Consider the following 16,600-nt stretch of genomic DNA (forward strand, 5'->3'; position numbering starts at 1 on the left):
TTTAAAAATTATTATTATTATTTTCATGTATTGTTGTTTTTATTTATCTTTTTATCTTTTTTTTTTTTTTTTTTTTTTGTCCACCCAAAACCACACTTTAAAAATGATAAGGAACGGGTTTTATTGATTTTTTTTTTCCACCACAACATTAAGTTTATAACAATATAGGCTGTTTTAAAAATAGGACCGATCCCTAACAGAAAGCGAGAGGGCAGAGGGTACAACCGAAATAGGAAAACAAAATTTTAAATCAAACAAAGAAAATAAACCAACCAACCCAAACCCTTGGGAAGACAGCAAACAATTGTCAGACAACAGGTGAGCAGACACTAAGACAGAGAGAGAACTAGAGGTGTCCACTCCTCACTTGATTTCTGCCTATTAAAATCCACATACTCAATGGACTTTAGAAGAAAACTGTACATCATATCAAATAAATTAAAATTACCCTAAAGTTGATTGTCCTTCACTTAAAGCGCCCAGCTCACCGAATCTCCCTTATTTATTCACATAAGCCGAGCCGATGCTAATTCCCATGCCCTGCTCCTCTCTTCTCACTTTCCTTCGCTTTTAATTCTTTTTTATTTTATTTTGCACAACATGAAGAAACGCAATTTTACAATGCTAAAAACCCTTTCCTCACCATTCAAATAAAAGCAGTGCTTTAAGAATCGTCGTACAATATTGCACAGTTCAAAAGTACAATAATATTATTATTAATAATAATAATTAGTATTACAAAAGAAAGCAAAAGGGCACAGATATCCCCCCCACCCCCCCAGATACCGAAATAACTTTACAAGGAAAAAAACCCGAAACAACCCAACAACTAGGAAAACAAGAATTATAAACAAGAATTTAAAATGTCTAGTAAACGATAATAAATAAGGGTCACTCAAAGCGTGTGAGTGTATTTAACCGTTCACTTTGAGGCTGTATTTCTTGCTTGTGAAAGTCTCATGGCAGAAACCGAAAGGTACAAAACGTAGGCAAGCAAAGAGGCAAAGATCTGCTTAAATGAAAAGCCGTGGTCGATGAAGTTTGAGTCACGACAGGATCAGGAGCCTGGACAATTATTTGGAGGCAGAAGGAGAGATCCGAAAGGAACAGAAATTCAGCTTCCCATTAGCTTTTGGCAAATCTCGAGGAGTGGCCTGGGACCATTCATTTTATTTTATTACTATCCTTTTTTCTTTTCCCCCCTTTTTTTTCTTTTTTTCTTTTTTTTTTCTTTTTCTTTCTTTTTTTTTTTTTTTTTTTTACAAAAATAGAACTAAAGCCACAGAGAGACCATCGCGGTTTTCATCCACTTTTACAAAAGGTGTGACAGCTCCAGGGTTTCTCTACAAGTCCCCGCTTTCATTTTCTTCATTTTCGTTTCCCTCCCCCCACATTTTTATTTCTTTTTTTTTTCCCTAAATTTCCGTGACTTCCCTCCTACCACCACCCGCCGAGGGGTCCCCCCAGCCCCGCACTCGTGTCCCCGCAGTCCCCCGCGCTCCGCAGACGCCGGCCGGGTGACCCGCACGGGGGGCTGCAGTACTTACAAGCGGCCGGGTGCCTTGCGCGCCTCTCCGCGCCCCTCCGCGCAGCGGCGGCCGGGCTCAGACGGGCCGCAGGAGCGGCACGGAGGTGACCACGGGGTGGGAATAGTAGACGGGGTGAGGGAAGGTGAGCAGGGGCTGCGTGCCGGGGGCTCCGCCGCCCCCCGCGCCCCCCTCCGCGCCCGAGTTCTCGTGGTAGAGGATGGGGACGCGGACGATGCGCTGCGCGGCGGCGTGGCTCAGGTTGGCCGCCTCCAGCTCGGCCGCCAGCTGCCGCTTCCACTTGTTGCGGCGGTTCTGGAACCAAATCTTCACCTGGGTCTCTGTCAGGTGCAGCGAGGCGGCCAGGCCGGCTCGCTCCGAGCTGCTCAGGTAGCGCTTCATGTCGAAGGTGGACTCCAGCTGGAAGACCTGCGAGCGGCTGAACACCGTGCGCGTCTTCTTCTTGCGGCACGGCTTCTTCTCCGGGCTCTCCTCCCGCTTCTTCCAGTCCTCCGCGCCTCCCTCCTTCTTCGCCTCCTCCGAGTCGCTCTCCTCCAGGACGATCTCGTCGGGGCTCTTGGAGTCCAGCTCCTTCTGCTCCCCCTCCGCCTTCAGCAGCGGCTCCGGGGAGTCCCGGTCGGTGCCCGAGGCGGGGGACGAGTCCCTCAGCAGGGATTTCTCTGCGGCTGGATGGGAAGGACGAAGCGGGGCATGAAGTGGGAGATGAGGGACACAAAGAGACACCTTCACCACCCCAGGCCCCGCGTCCCGTCAGGGGGAACGGGACGAGCCGGCCGGATCCCCGCGCCGCCCCAGCGCCGGCTTCACCCCCCCGCGCCCCGCCGCCCCCGGTCCCCACGGCCGCCGCCCCGCCGGGGAGGGACGGAGGGAAGGAAGGAGTGATGGAAGTTTTGGGGAGCGGTACCTTCCGTGCGGGGCAGGTGGGCTCCGGCCGGCGTCAGGGCGTAGGGGTACCACCAGGTCTGGGCGCGCTCCAGGCAGTGGGCGCTCAGGGCGAAGCGCGGCGCCGGGATCTCGAAGCGGGGAAAGGCGAGGTCGCCCACCTGCGAGAGGGCGAAGCCGGCGCCGTCCACCGCCGCCTTGCCCGAGGGGGCGAACAGCGCCCGCGGCTGCTTGGGGGGCGCCTTGGGGGGGCCGCCGTTGAGCAGGTTCTTGATGTAGAAGGACTCCTTGGGGGGCGGCGGAGGGGCGCTGGGTGGCTCCTGCCCGGTCTCCGGCATCCTCCGCTGCCCGCCCGGCTCCTGGCCGCCGCTGGCCCCGCAGCCCGCGCCCGGCGCGCAGGTGGCGGCTCCCGGCGGCGCGGGGGACAGGCGCGGCGGGGCGGCGTGGGAGCGCGGCGGCGGGGCCGGCCGGGGGCCCCTCGCATGGGGGGGCGGCAGGGCGGGGGGCCGGGGGGACCCGCGCAGCCCGCGGCACCGGGGGGCTGCTGCGGGCAGGCGGAGAGCCGGGGTCGTCGCTGCCGCCGCCGCCGCCGCCTCCCGCCGCCGCTGATGCTGCGTCAACCTGACGCCGGATGCTAATGATGAAATCAAAATGTCATCCCCGTTCCGCGCGGGGAGCACGCGGCGATTGGGCACGCACAAAGGCGAATGGGATCGGGCGGGAGGCGGCGGGAGGAGAAGGCTCCGCGCAGCCCTTGCTCGCAGCCGCCGCGGCCCCGGCCCCCCCTCCGCGACGCGCCGCCGTGCCCGGAGGCGGCGACCGCCCGCCCGTTCGTGGCGTTTACAGAGTCCAATTAGGCAGCGAGCGGGGCCGGGCCGGCGGCACAAAGGGACCGGCTCGGCGGAGCGCGGCGGGAGCGGCGGCAGGCGAATGGCACGGGCCGCGCCGCTCCAGCCTCAAAACCGCCCCCGCCCCGCCGCGCCGCCCCCCGCGCCCCCGCCCCGCGCCGCCGGGAACAAAAGCCGCCCGCGGCCGAGCGGGGGGAGCGGGCCGGGCCGGGCCCCGCCGGGATACCGGGCACCGGACACCCTCTCGCTGCGCTGCGCTGCGCTCCGCCGCGGGGCAGAAACGATTCAGCGGACGGCTGCGGGGCGGGGGCTGCGGGGCGGCGGGAGAGCTCTCCCCCGACGGTGCCCTCCGCGCAGCCCTGCCGCCGCCTCGGCTCCCGGCCGCGCAGCAGCGGGGCCGGCGGGACACGTCGAGCCCGCGGCGGAGGGGCGACAACGGGCACGACTCGGGCCCGCCGCTCGTGGGATCAGGGCACGAGGCAGCGGGATTCGTTCCTGCCCGAATCCCGGGATTCGTTCCTGCCCTGCTTCTGGGCTTCGAGCTCCGGGCGCTCCCGGGGTTCGGTCGTGGGGCGCTCCCGGGATCGATCCCTGCCGTTCTCGGAATCCGAGCACGGTACTTCTAGGATCTATCCCTGCCGCTCTGCGTGTTCAGGCACGGGGTGATCCCGGGATCCATCCCTGCCCCGTTCCCGGTTCCATCCCTGCCCCGTTCCCAGATTCATCTCCGCTGTTCCCGGTTCCATCCCTGCCCCGCTTGCTGATCCATCCCCACTGTTCCCGGTTCCATTCCTGCCCCGTTCTCGGTTCCATCCGTGCCCTGCTCGCTGATCCCTGCCCCGTTCCCGGCTCCATCCCTGCCCCGTTCCCGGTTCCGTCCCCGCCGTTCCCGGGGTCCGGGCGCAGGGCGCCCCCTGGCGGGCCGCGGGAGCGCCCCGCGTTCGGGGCCGGGCGGGCCCGGAGCGTTCCCCGCACACGCCGGGACACCGGGAAGCGGCAGCTCCCTGGTGCCCTGGGAACCGCGACGTGACCCCGGTAGGGCGGTAATACCGCCTACTGCCCGCCGGTACCCGGGAGGGAAGGAAGGGCTGGGAAGGAGAGGAAGGAGAGGAAGAGGAGGAAGAAAGGAGAGGAAGGAAGGAGAGGAAGGAGAGGAAGGAGAGGAAGGAGAGGAAGGAGAGGAAGGAGAGGAAGGAGAGGAAGGAGAGGAAGGAGAGGAAGGAGAGGAAGGAGAGGAAGGAGAGGAAGGAGAGGAAGGAGAGGAAGGAGAGGAAGGAGAGGAAGGAGAGGAAGGAAGGAAGGAAGGAAGGAAGGAAGGAAGGAAGGAAGGAAGGAAGGAAGGAAGGAAGGAAGGAAGGAAGGAAGGAAGGAAGGAAGGAAGGAAGGAAGGAAGGAAGGAAGGAAGGAAGGAAGGAAGGAAGGAAGGAAGGAAGGAAGGAAGGAAGGAAGGAAGGAAGGAAGGAAGGAAGGAAGGAAGGAAGGAAGGAAGGAAGGAAGGGAAGGAAGGAAGGAAGGAAGGAAGGAAGGAAGGAAGGAAGGAAGGAAGGAAGGAAGGAAGGAAGGAAGGAAGGAAGGAAGGAAGGAAGGAAGGAAGGAAGGAAGGAAGGAAGGAAGGAAGGAAGGAAGGAAGGAAGGAAGGAAGGAAGGAAGGAAGGAAGGAAGGAAGGAAGGAAGGAAGGAAGGAAGGAAGGAAGGAAGGAAGGACTCAGTTCTGGCATCATTCTAAATGTTTGGAATACCTTTGAGCATCAACACCTGCAAGCATCTGCCCTGGCACACACAGAGCTCTGGACTTGGATGTGCTCATCTGTGCATAGGGGCAACAATCTCTACTTCTAAACATTTTAATGCCCTGATCAAATCTACCTGATTTTTATTGCTATTTCGTTTTAAAGACACCCACTTGGCATTTTGAAACGAGACTTTTTTTTTTTTTTTTTTTTAATCTGAATCAATCTGCCCGGGACTCTTTCCTCCTCCTGAACACTTGGAAGTTATAAATAGAGGGAGAATTTGTATAGAACCAGTCACACAACGTTTTTAGCTGCAACAGATGTGGTGTTTCATGTCCCTTCCACACATCTTGGGGATGGGGTCTCAGCAATTAATAGTTTGCAGAAATATTCTGTTATTAACAACTGTTTCTTTTTCCTGCTCTCATTAACAACTTAAAGCACCTGGCAAAGAAAAGGTCATTGGGAATTTTTCAAAGAAATGCTGTTTCTCTGGGAATATCCCTCAACTCTGGGGTAAAATGTACAGAGGAAATGTACAGACAGAAAATAGTTTCTATCCAGAAAACAGCCAACAGCCACCTAACTCAGGCTCCTGCCTGAGACCTGGGCTAAAGCTCTGTGCTAAATGTTTGCAGCTCTTACATGAAAAGCCAAGGGTGGAAAGTTCTTCTAGAAGACCCCAGTGCATTTCTCCATCTCAGTGAAGATTTTATTTAGATATGAGTCACCAAAATAATTCTGTACTGAAGCTCCCACCCTTTTCCATCCATCTTTCACTGCTTTGGTAATTATGAGGTCCTAATCCCTTCGGAGCCCCTCAGGGCAAACAATTCACGGTAGAAAGCCAAGCAAGGACAAAAAAAATCAAACCAGCCTCTGGTTAACTTACAAGAAATTCCCGCTTTGCAATTCTTTGCTACAAAACAAACAAACAAAAAAACCCCACCCCTGCAGCGTTCTAAAAGAGCATTTCTCTGTCTCTATTATTTAAGGTCCATAGATTTCTTGCTTATTTACGTATTTTATTTATTCCCCCTCCCCAGAAATATCTGGATGTTAAAGACTGGTATTGACCATTCCCCCCTTGCCCACTGGTGATGGAGCTGAGTGGATTTTGCTGCAATCTTTATTTCTGTTTCTAGACTTTCTCTCGTACCATTCCATTGTAAACAGATAATTATTATTTCATTAGTGTTGCAATTCAGAATTAATTGGCTAATTTACACGTGGATCAATTGTATAAATGTGATGTTTGTGATAGGTGCTTGATATGATTTAAAGTAATTGTTTATTTTCAGGTTTTGGCTGTATTGTATTGCAAAGTGATTTATCTCCTTATTTATCCTGTCTCAGCACTGCCTCTTCTTTTTCATTATTTTTCTAAAGAGTTACACTCTTGCTAGGCTGGAGCATGAGCCTGTGTGCTGTGATTCTGTGGTGCCCCACTGCTAGCAGCTCCAAAAAGCCCTGGCTTGCAGGCTGCTGACGAGGATGTGCAGAGCACAGCAGCCCTGGTTCCCTGGCAGGAATTACCCACTGCAGCCCCTATTTCACCCAGATTCTTTCCCCATCTTTATCTGCCACCTCTGAGTGTCCCCACTGTAAGCACAGGTGACAAACTTTGGGTCACCTTGGGTTCAGCTTTCTCTTTTCCATCCTGAGGAAAGGGCAGGGCTGAGTTTCCTTGTTCCTTTATTTGCCCAGGTGGGAGCTCTCCTGAAGAAGTTTGCACATCTGGGCTTCCAGCTATTGTGGGGAAGCAGAATTCCACCCAGGCACTGCTTGATTCCGTGGCTAACATTAAATATACTCCCTCAGGAGAATGCTGAGGCACCTCCTTGCATCAGGGTTTGGATGTCCAGAGGGAGAAAGGAGAAAGGGTGAGAAGACATTTAACAGCTTGCCCCACACAGAAATGCTCCTTTCCCAGGCCATCAAAATGAATCCTTCCGCCATCAGATTTTAGAGCTCCTGTCACGCTGTCCAGGCACATAAACACAATTTTGTGTTTGCCAAAGATTAACTGCTGTAGAGTCTGAGTTGTTCTCAATGGGTGTCCCCTTCCTACTGCAAATCTTTTCATATTATCAGGGCCTTTTTAAAATCTGAGTTCTTCAGCATTTCTCTGTCAGTCTTTCAAGTGCTCCTTCTGAAATGCATGGCTGGAAACAAACAGAGCTTACCCAGAAAAGGGATGCTACTTTCTCATCAAAAGGAATATCTCTTGTGGGATGTATTTGATAAGGATGTTTTATTCAAGGCTGGAAAAACTACAAGGGAGTTGTGCTTGGAAGGCTGTCTCAGGTTTCCCCAGACTGAGTGGATCAGGGTGTATGAGATGTGTGTGGGTTGAGAGGTATTTTGGAACAGTTAAGTTGTTCCCTTATTATGCCTTACAATGGCATTTTTGTACCTTTAAATGGAAGGCTTTGTTAGTCTCTGTTTTCCAGTGGCTTCCTGGCAAGCTGAGAGTCCTCCCTGACAAATATTAGAATCTCCTCGTGCTTCAAGAAAGCAGGTTGCTCAATTTATCAGACTTTTATTTCTGAGGCTCATCACAGTCCTGTGTCTGACTCACAGAGATGGCATTTTTATCAGAAAAGGGGAGAAATTTCTGGGTTGTGATGTTTTTGTGACACAAGTGCTGCTGCAAATTCCATGCAATTTGGAGAAAATCCACAGGGACAGAACCGATGAGGTGATTTAAGCACAATCTTTGTCTCACAGAGCACTACACAGCTACTCTATAGAATGTGTTAAGATGCTCTGATCTCATCACAAACTCATACAACATATCCTTTGCTTTTGTCACTTTGCCTTGCCCACCAGAATAATTTCTAGAAGGTTTCATCACCCTGGCATTAGTCATGTGTGCACAATTTATCACTTCCACAAATGAACTCACCAAATGGAGGTCAGCTAAATGCACTGGAGGAAATCCTTTGTGAGAAGTATCACTGGAGGATTTGAAGGCAGAGCATGTGCTGTTCTTTAACATCTTATCCAAACATAAACTTCAGCTCATCTTTCAAAATCTGTCAGGACAGAGACACCCAAAGTAAAAATGAATAGATGGTGGCTTTGCAGCTTTATATCTGAAGACCAGTGATTTTATAGCTGGTTGTAAACTCTGAATCATGTAAAAAAAGTAAAAACACCCAAAAATCAAAACCAGGATTATGTCAACATCAGGACTGGTGAAATCCAAAATAAGCAGATGTGGCCATAAATAGGTCATTTATTAAAGCCACAAAAGAATCCTGTCACCACACCTGAAAAGTGCTGAGTATTTCCAGCTGCTAGTGAAGTAGAAAATTGCTGCAGAGCTCTATGGTGACTGTGGCTAGAACAGAGGTGTTCTGAGCCACACTCAGCCTTCAGATCTCAGATCCAAACTGCCCATCTGCAGAGAGCCAACAGAGAGCAGAGCAGATCCAGCGTTTGTGTGCAGGGCAGCTGGATAATGTGCAGTTTTAGGAGTTCTTAAATAATCATTGATTTCAAAAGTGTTACAGCCCATTGACTCAAAAACCAGCTGCTTATAAAGCCTCTCGTGTTCATATCACAGATCCTTGGCTGTTGTAGGAGAGTTGTTCTGGATTTACCTTCTGAACATGAGCTGTGCCTTGAATTTCATGGAAAGATCCTCAGATCACCCTGATTTCCCTATTAATGTTTGCTGTAGCTGGCATGACAGCCTGAACCAGCTTGTTCTGAGTCAGCAGATCCCCAGAATAGCTCGTGGTTTTGCAAAATAAATGAATAATGGGGTAATTTTGTGCTCCCACAAGAGCTTCTTTGTCAAAACCTCCGTGTGCTTTGCACTTTTTAATGACTCTGCCACAGGAGGCTCCTCCTCCCTCGTTTGCCTGGGGAATCTCCAGCGTTTCTTGTCTTCAGATATTCAAAAATTCTCATGTTGCTCCCATGGCACACTGTTCTACAGAGAAAAGAACATTTTTGGGCTTCTTTCTGCACAACCTTCCTGTAAATTCGAGGGAATACTTTATCCTAGACAAAAAAGTTGCTTATTTCTGAATATATTAATATAGGTGCACAACTTCACATTATAAAAACAAAGTATCAGAGGCCAAGAAATGACTGCACAAATTTCACATCACCCTACTTTAAGCCACAGCTTTACATTGAAGGTTTTCTTTGTTTGTTTTTTTTACATTACTGCTTTTTTAAAATTATAAATTAAAATTATATTTCATTTATAATTAAATAAAATTATTGATTTTATTTAATTATAAATTAAATAGAAAAATTGAAAATATGGAAATTTTCAATTTCCAAATTGAAAAAATTGGAGACCTATTAGAAAAAGAAGCATTATACAGAAATTATTTTTAATGCATTTTGGTTAAACATTAGCAATAGACATCAGAACTTCATCAGGAATAAACCTGATGGAAGCAATGCTGGTGCAGAGCAGCAGAAGGATTGAATGCAGGCTGTGCAAAACATCTGACACCATCACAGCCATCGTAGTTACATGTTTTTTTGGACAAGAGAAGATTCCCTTTGGAATTAAGACACAGGGATCCAACCAGTTCAGAGTGGTGGCTTGAAACTTCCTCATATGAAGATATGAAAAGCAGCCATGAAGCACTGACAAAACCCAACCAAGGGTCACTTTTTCACATCATTTTACATTAGCAGATTTTTGGCTTGTCATTAAGGATCTGTAAACAATATCAGAAAAAAAACCCACAAAAAAACAACAAACCAAAATGATCAAAAGGGACTAAGTGCAGTTAAACACCTTGTTCAAGGTGGAGATAAAGCAAATAATAATGAAATATTATGTATGACAGAAAGTGGAAGACTTCCAGCTGGTTATATGCACGAAATGCAACACATCTAAATAATGTTGGGTATCTACAGAGCAATAGAATTGTCAGAATAACCACTTTAACTTCGGAATAAACATCAGCTTTTCTCCTCAGCAGCCTGATGAGTTTCCTTGCTGTGTGCTGTCATTCCCAGAGTGTGACATCCAAGTTATGTGTGCAATGAAAAAAAAAACCCTCGCCACGTAACAAATCCCACCCAGATCACATGTTACCTTAAATATTCCAGTCAGGAAAATCCCAGACAGTTTGTTATGGATTGCTGTGCTGGAGAGCTGCAGTGGGGTGAAGAACAGAGGAAATGCAAAAAGACTCGAGGGCCAACGTGTGAATGACACCTCTGCTGTTTGTTTGTTTGTTTGTTTGTTTGTTTTTTGGCAGCCAGGGCTGCTCCAAGAGAGAGGATGAGGCGTTGTCTCCCCTGTCAGAGACCCTGATTTGATTCTGCTCCGGCCACGATGCTTGTAAAGCACTGAAACTGATCAGAGAGTGCAGAGCACTGATCAGGATTTCCAGACGTCCTTAAAAATGCCCTTCACCTTCACAATCAGGCTCTGAAATGATAATATATTGATCGGAATGCTTGACACACACACAGGGCTATTGATAAGCAGCGCTGATGTTTTCAGGTGGCAAACAAGGGTGGGGGGAACGATTATTTTAAATATCTCCAGCTGGGAAACTTGGCTCTGTGCGATATTGGCCACCAAGACGTCTCTGCTTTTTGTCTGGGGACAGATTTCCAGATTGATTTCTGGAATTACTGTACTGCCGCTAATAAATGCAAATCCAGCAGCGGGTGGATGGACGGAGCGCCGGATGCTCCCGCCGCCCTTCAGCACCAGGGGCAGCGCCGGGAGAACCTTCCCGCAGCTTTGGGAGCGGGGGATGCCATCCCGGGCATCCCGGGACAGCGCTGCCCTGAGAGAACCTTCCCGCAGCTTTGGGAGCGGGGGATGCCATCCCGGGCATCCCGGGACAGCGCTGCCCTGAGAGAACCTTCCCGCAGCTTTGGGAGCGGGGGATGCCATCCCGGGCATCCCGGGACAGCGCTGCCCTGAGAGAACCTTCCCGCAGCTTTGGGAGCGGGGGATGCCATCCCGGGCATCCCGGGACAGCGCTGCCCTGAGCGGGATGAGGGCCGGAGCTCCTATCTGCTCCTATCTGTGCGACAGAGAAAGAGCGGACTTAATGGCTCTATGCTAAATAAATTGCTGCCCTGATTTTTAAAAGTTTTCTTTTATAGTTCTTTTGAAAGTTTTAAAGTTCTCATAAAGCTTCTTTAGCCTTCTGATAATGTTTACATATTTGAGAGTCAGAGTTCCCACACAATTTCATGTATAAATAGAATAGTTTATATATTTCTCTGTGGGTGGAGAGAAATGATTGATTGATCTTTGGACCAGTGTGGTTGGAGAGGTGGTAATTCCATCCTCCAATCCACAGTCACCTTTGGAATTCTATAAATACCAGATGTTTGAATACAACTAAGTCTTTTCTCTTTTAAACTTACCAGGCTTCTGTGTACTCATTTCATGTTCAATAGCGACAATAAATAATAACAAAAAAAAAAAGAATTAGTGGTCTGCTGCTATTGTAAAAGCTCTATACAACCAAATAATTAACTGTATCTAAACCCTGAGATTACAAATAAAATCCAGGACCCTTGTCTACTGTTCTCCAAACCTTCTCAGACAAATTCAAGGGAATTGCATCTCAGGTTATTTTAATATCAAAGAATTTGATAAGAAGATGTGAGAATTGTTTTGCTTTCCAACAGTGCATTGCCATGTTTATTCCCCAGCTGGTATTTTTTGTACTTCTCAGGGATATATCAAAGTTTATGCAGTATGTGTAACTCGGAGGAGATGGAAAAGGCATTGACAATATTAATTGTTTCATAAATAGCGTCAGATAAGATATGCTTTTTATAACCTTGGTTTAAGCCCTGTTAGTGAAAAACCAATACCCTGCCATTTGTTTATACTTTTCTTGGCGTACAAGGCAGATATATTAGAGAGAATGAAGCCAATAAAAGGTTACAGGCAGCCTTTTCCACTCTCAACTTTTAGGCATGGCCCCTTTTTCAAAAGAAAACTGTCTTTTATTTTGGAACATTTTAACCATTCCAGCTGTCTGTAAAAATGTATGAAGAACCAGAAATTACAAAGGACCAAATAGAAAGGAGCCTTTGCTTTTAGGTGGGCACTTCTTCACACAAGCAATTCCACAGGCTCCACCACGAGCAATTCCATGCCTCCACAAGTACCTCTGAGGCAGAGGGGGAAGGGCTCCACCAGCCAGCCCAGCAGTGTGGGGGTCTCTGAGGCAAAGCTGCCTCAGAGAAAAAGGCTCAGCATGGAAAAAAAAAAACAAAAACCAAACCCTCTTTTCTTCTGTATTCTTATTTGGATCCAAGAAGTTTATCACAGAACAAGTCCTGAGGGTGGAAAGAGGAGCTGCAAACAATCCCAAAGGCAGCACATGACTGAAGGTTTAAGACAAGGAAAACACTCTGCAAATTAATTACTGGAGGTCTTGCAAAAGTTTTTAATCCAAGCAATGGTAAAAGAGACTCCCGAAAAAACCCTTTGCACTTCAAGCATTTTACTCCTTTTATTTCCTTTATTCAGCATTTTAGTCCTGGCAGGAAGGGACAAGGAGGTAGGTTATGATGGGTTTACCTGGTAGGGTGTGGTGGGTTTACCTCTGCTTTCATTTTAAAATGTTTAAAGTGTTTAAAGTGTTCAAAATGTTTTAATCATGTTCTATGCAGTGTCACATGCAAAAGAAATACAACCCTTGCACATCTTCAAAAAAGAGTTTCAGTGCTGTCGTGTTCTGCTGTATTAATGTTACACTTTTGGAAGATATGTAGCAGAGCAGCAACTAACTGAAGGCTGGAAGATTGGAAATCAAGAGAGGAAAGGAGGAAGAAAATGCCATTCAATATTCCTGGAAATTCCATAGAAATTCATGGAAATGTCCTGTGCATGTTTTATTTATTTATTTTTTTTTTTTTTTTTTCATAGCATGAAATGGCCCCACTGCAGCCTTGAGTCCCTTCTGCAGGATGCCCAGAGCAGCAGTTATCTTTAGGGACAGGCACTCCCTGGGCTTTCCCTGGATCTGTGCACAAGGAATGTGAAGCTTGATGTCCTGGTTTTCAGAGCACTCTGCATCGATCATCTCCTACAACTTCAGGAACCTTCTGTGCAGAATCAAAGGTCAGGCCCCGTGGCAAAGCCATAAAATTCCTTAGCAGAGGGAACGCCAAGGCATGGTCCTTTCTCCATTTCAGCTGCAGAGGGGAGGAGGTTTTGCTCAGCAATCACTTTTATTCCAGACCTAAAATAAATCAGGAGTATCTGACTTTTTCAGCATCTCTCAGGCCCAGAAGGTTTTTAGGAACATGTCGTGTGCAACAGGAACATGCTCCAGAAAAGTATAAATTTGCTGGAAAACCGAGGAAGAAAAGCCAGAGGTGCCTGTGGAGGCACAGGGTGTCAGAGCCAGGCAGAGATGAGATTTTTCATTTGCCTCCCAGCCTCTGCACACCCAGACTGCAGCAATACCTGGAGGGGACTGTCAGATACCTACAGAAGTGAAGAACGCAGTAAGAATAAAGAAAGCAGTAAGAATGACAAAAGCAGGAAGAATAAATCCTGTCTGGAAGGTGCTCCCACTCGTTGCCCACAGCTGATTGCAGCTTAGCCCTGTGGTGTGTGTAATGCTGGACTTGGACAAGAAGAGAAGGAACCACCTGGAACAGAGCCCTCCAGCCTGAACCCTCCCATGATCTGGTCAGAGGGAAGAGCATCAGGGTAATGAAAAGTACATTTTAAAGAGCCACGTTTCACCCCTTTTCCAGCACAACTTTTCCCAGTTGCTCTGGAAGGCCAACAGAGACAAGAAGGGAGAATTTTCCCCCCTCAGTGCAAGAGCAGATGTGACAGCTGGCGGACTCTGTGTAAAGTCTTCACCTAAGTCACGTTAATCTCAGTGTTAGACTCCACTCTCCAGCTCCAGGCTTAGAGGACACAGTGCACCCCTCCCATGGCATCAAAGCTGACCCAGCACCACCCTTTTACCACTCACCTCATCTGCTGAGCTGATCTGAAACACCACAACCAAATCCCATTTCCATCCCAAATCCCATTCGTGCTTTGCCTCGCTCCTCAACCTGCCAATTCTAATGACTTGCAATTAAATCAAAGCCCTCCTCACGCTCTGGGGCTCCCTGCCCATCCTCCCTGCGAGGCTGTGGCTTCAATTTCACCCTTCTCACAGCAGCAGGCTCCTAGGGCAGGCAGCAGGATTATGACTCACGTGCTGTGGGAAGTAATGATGATCCAAAAAGCAAACGGAGGCGGGCACTGAAGGAGAAATCACTTATGCAAATAGAAATATTTTCAATAATGATCAACAGCATGAGAAAGAATATAGGGAAAATTACATTAGGCAGAGGAGTTTCATTTTTAAAATGTTCCCTAAGTGCTAGAAATCTTCCCATCTTCATTTTTCCCTTTAAACTCTGTCATTTGTACAGCCTATTAACCTTTAACTTTATGACTATCCTAACGTGAAATACTGGCAGCATTTAAGTCTGAGAATACTAGAGAGCTACCTTTCTGGTTGGCAACAGAGGTGAAGCACTTTCTTTTAAATCAGTCATTTTTAATATCAGTCATATACACACAGCATCAGAGACACTATTTTTAGATTCACGTGCTGGTGTTACTTATAATAAATGCTCTACAAACCCCAGAGATCTTACAGAGTCCTTCTTGTCCATCCTCTCTCAGTTCATCTCCCTAATTGTAGCCTTCAATTCTGCTCAGGAGTAGAGGAGAAAATTAAATCAAATCGCTTCCTTCAAGCTCCCTTTTTCCTGCTCTTAAAAAAGACAATGTAAAATTAATTATTTGTGTTTACAAGAGTGGCTGAGGAGTTGAGCTGAGGCTGAAACTTCGTGGTGTGAGGCCCTGAACCAGTTTTCCCAGCCATTTCTGCCCTGCAGAGCTGGCGTGGGGCAGGTGAGGAGGGGTGATTAAGTGACATCCAAAAGGTGGTGGAGATGAAGTGGCTGGTGGGGTGGTGAGAGCTGGGGCTGCATCGATCCCACCTGTGGCAGGGGATGGGAGAGCTTCAGCACAGAGCTTGGGAGGTTTTAATTGTTACCATCAGTTCAAACCACAGGAGTGACAAGGGCTGCTCAGACCCGAGGACAGGCAGCTCTGTTGTCTGTAGCTAAATCTCAGTGATTAAACAGCAGCCAGGGATGGGGGGGATGATCTCTTGGGAATCTGCCGGAATTTGAAATGTAAAGAACTCTTAGAACTTTGGGCTTGTAAGTCAAGCATGAGTCCATAAAACAAAATATTTAAAGATTAAGTCAAAAACATAAATATTCTTGTTAACAGAGATTTATTAATTAATAACTCCTTAAAAGGTCTTATAAAAGTCTTGTAACCTTCTGAACCATACTATAACAATGTAAACCAAACTCACCCTTCCTACCTAAGGAAAAAATAAGAAAATAAATCACATTATCAAAAAAACTCAGAAGTCCCATCCTTAACTTATTTAAAATTCCTTCAAGAATGCCCATAGGAATCTGCTGGCTCTCCTCTCTCTCAGTGAGGGCATTCCTCGAGGGCTGAGGGCACGGGGCATCACTGTGGCCTGGAAGAGCTTCCAGAAAGAACTTCCAGCTGGAAAGAACAGCCAAAGCTGTTACACTGATGGCAGAGAAAACATTGCCTCGGAGCTGAAGCACCAGGATTTATTGACACAAAGCCTTCCCCTCTTGCCCTGCTCTTTCAGCCTCAGCAAACCTTCGAGCAGCTCAGCAGGGAGCCCTGGAGCAGCACTCCAAAGCCGGTTTTCCAGGCAGGAGACAGTGCCTCTCTCCTTAATCACAAAATATCCAGCCCTAAGGAGCAAGCCCAGGACCACAGCGGCCCTGGCTGCCCAGCCCTTCCCTGCACACCTCAGGCTGGGCAGGAGGAAGCCCAGGGCTGCCCAAATGTCCCTCTTTGTCACCTGCAGGGCACGGTGCTCCCTTCCTGAGTGCAGGACTTGGGCAGTGCTAGTGCTGCTGTGTTGGAGCTGTGACAAAGGTTTGAACCAGGAGATTTTACTTTGATGTAAACTCTCTTCTGAGAGTTCCTCTTAGGGAATTTTCTGCTCTCAGCACTGCCTCCCTGAACCTGAGAAAGGTCTGGGTTCTTCCCCCCTGTCACTGGAACTGCAGCCTTGCTTTTGGGCAGAAATGATCAGACACCAGCCCAGGCTGAGCAGGAGCTCTGGAAGGATTTTTGGCCACAGATCAAATTCAACCAGGGGAAAAAAAATATGTGGGACAGCTAAAGATTTGAGCAATTCTTGGTCAAAGGAGGAAATCCAGAGCTAAGTTTGCTCTTGCATCCTAAGTGTACCCTGTCCTACAGTTCTCCAGCTTGTCCTTTCTACTCCTTTGAGGGGATCCCTGAGGTGGCAGAGGGAGCAGATGTAATTTATATTTGTGTTGGTATCTAGGTTTTCCAGCAGCCTCTGCCCAAAGCATGAATGAAATGGAGTTGAGCACACAGCAGGCTTTCCTCAGGTGCCAGCACAGGTCCTGCAGGGACAGCTGGCAGGTGCCACCACACCCAGCCCTGCCAGCACACCCGTGTCACCTCCTGCTCTCAGCGAGGGACCTGAGGAAAGCCCCCAAAACTTCAGCAGGA

The 16,600-nt window shown here is 48.5% G+C and overlaps 1 protein-coding gene across 1 annotated transcript; it reads right to left on the minus strand.

Annotated features, from left to right (window-relative positions):
- Nucleotides 1–1,490: 1,490 nt before the first annotated feature.
- Nucleotides 1,491–2,767, minus strand: HMX3 (H6 family homeobox 3). Its single transcript, XM_053949478.1, has 2 exons — nt 2,452–2,767; nt 1,491–2,212 (listed from the first exon to the last, which is right to left on the minus strand). The coding sequence occupies exons 1-2, from the start codon at nt 2,765–2,767 to the stop codon at nt 1,605–1,607; spliced, it is 924 nt and encodes a 307-aa protein (XP_053805453.1). The 3' UTR covers nt 1,491–1,604.
- Nucleotides 2,768–16,600: the final 13,833 nt, after the last annotated feature.

This window comes from Vidua chalybeata, chromosome 8 (assembly GCF_026979565.1).
Source record: "Vidua chalybeata isolate OUT-0048 chromosome 8, bVidCha1 merged haplotype, whole genome shotgun sequence".
Lineage (NCBI taxonomy): Eukaryota > Metazoa > Chordata > Aves > Passeriformes > Viduidae > Vidua > Vidua chalybeata.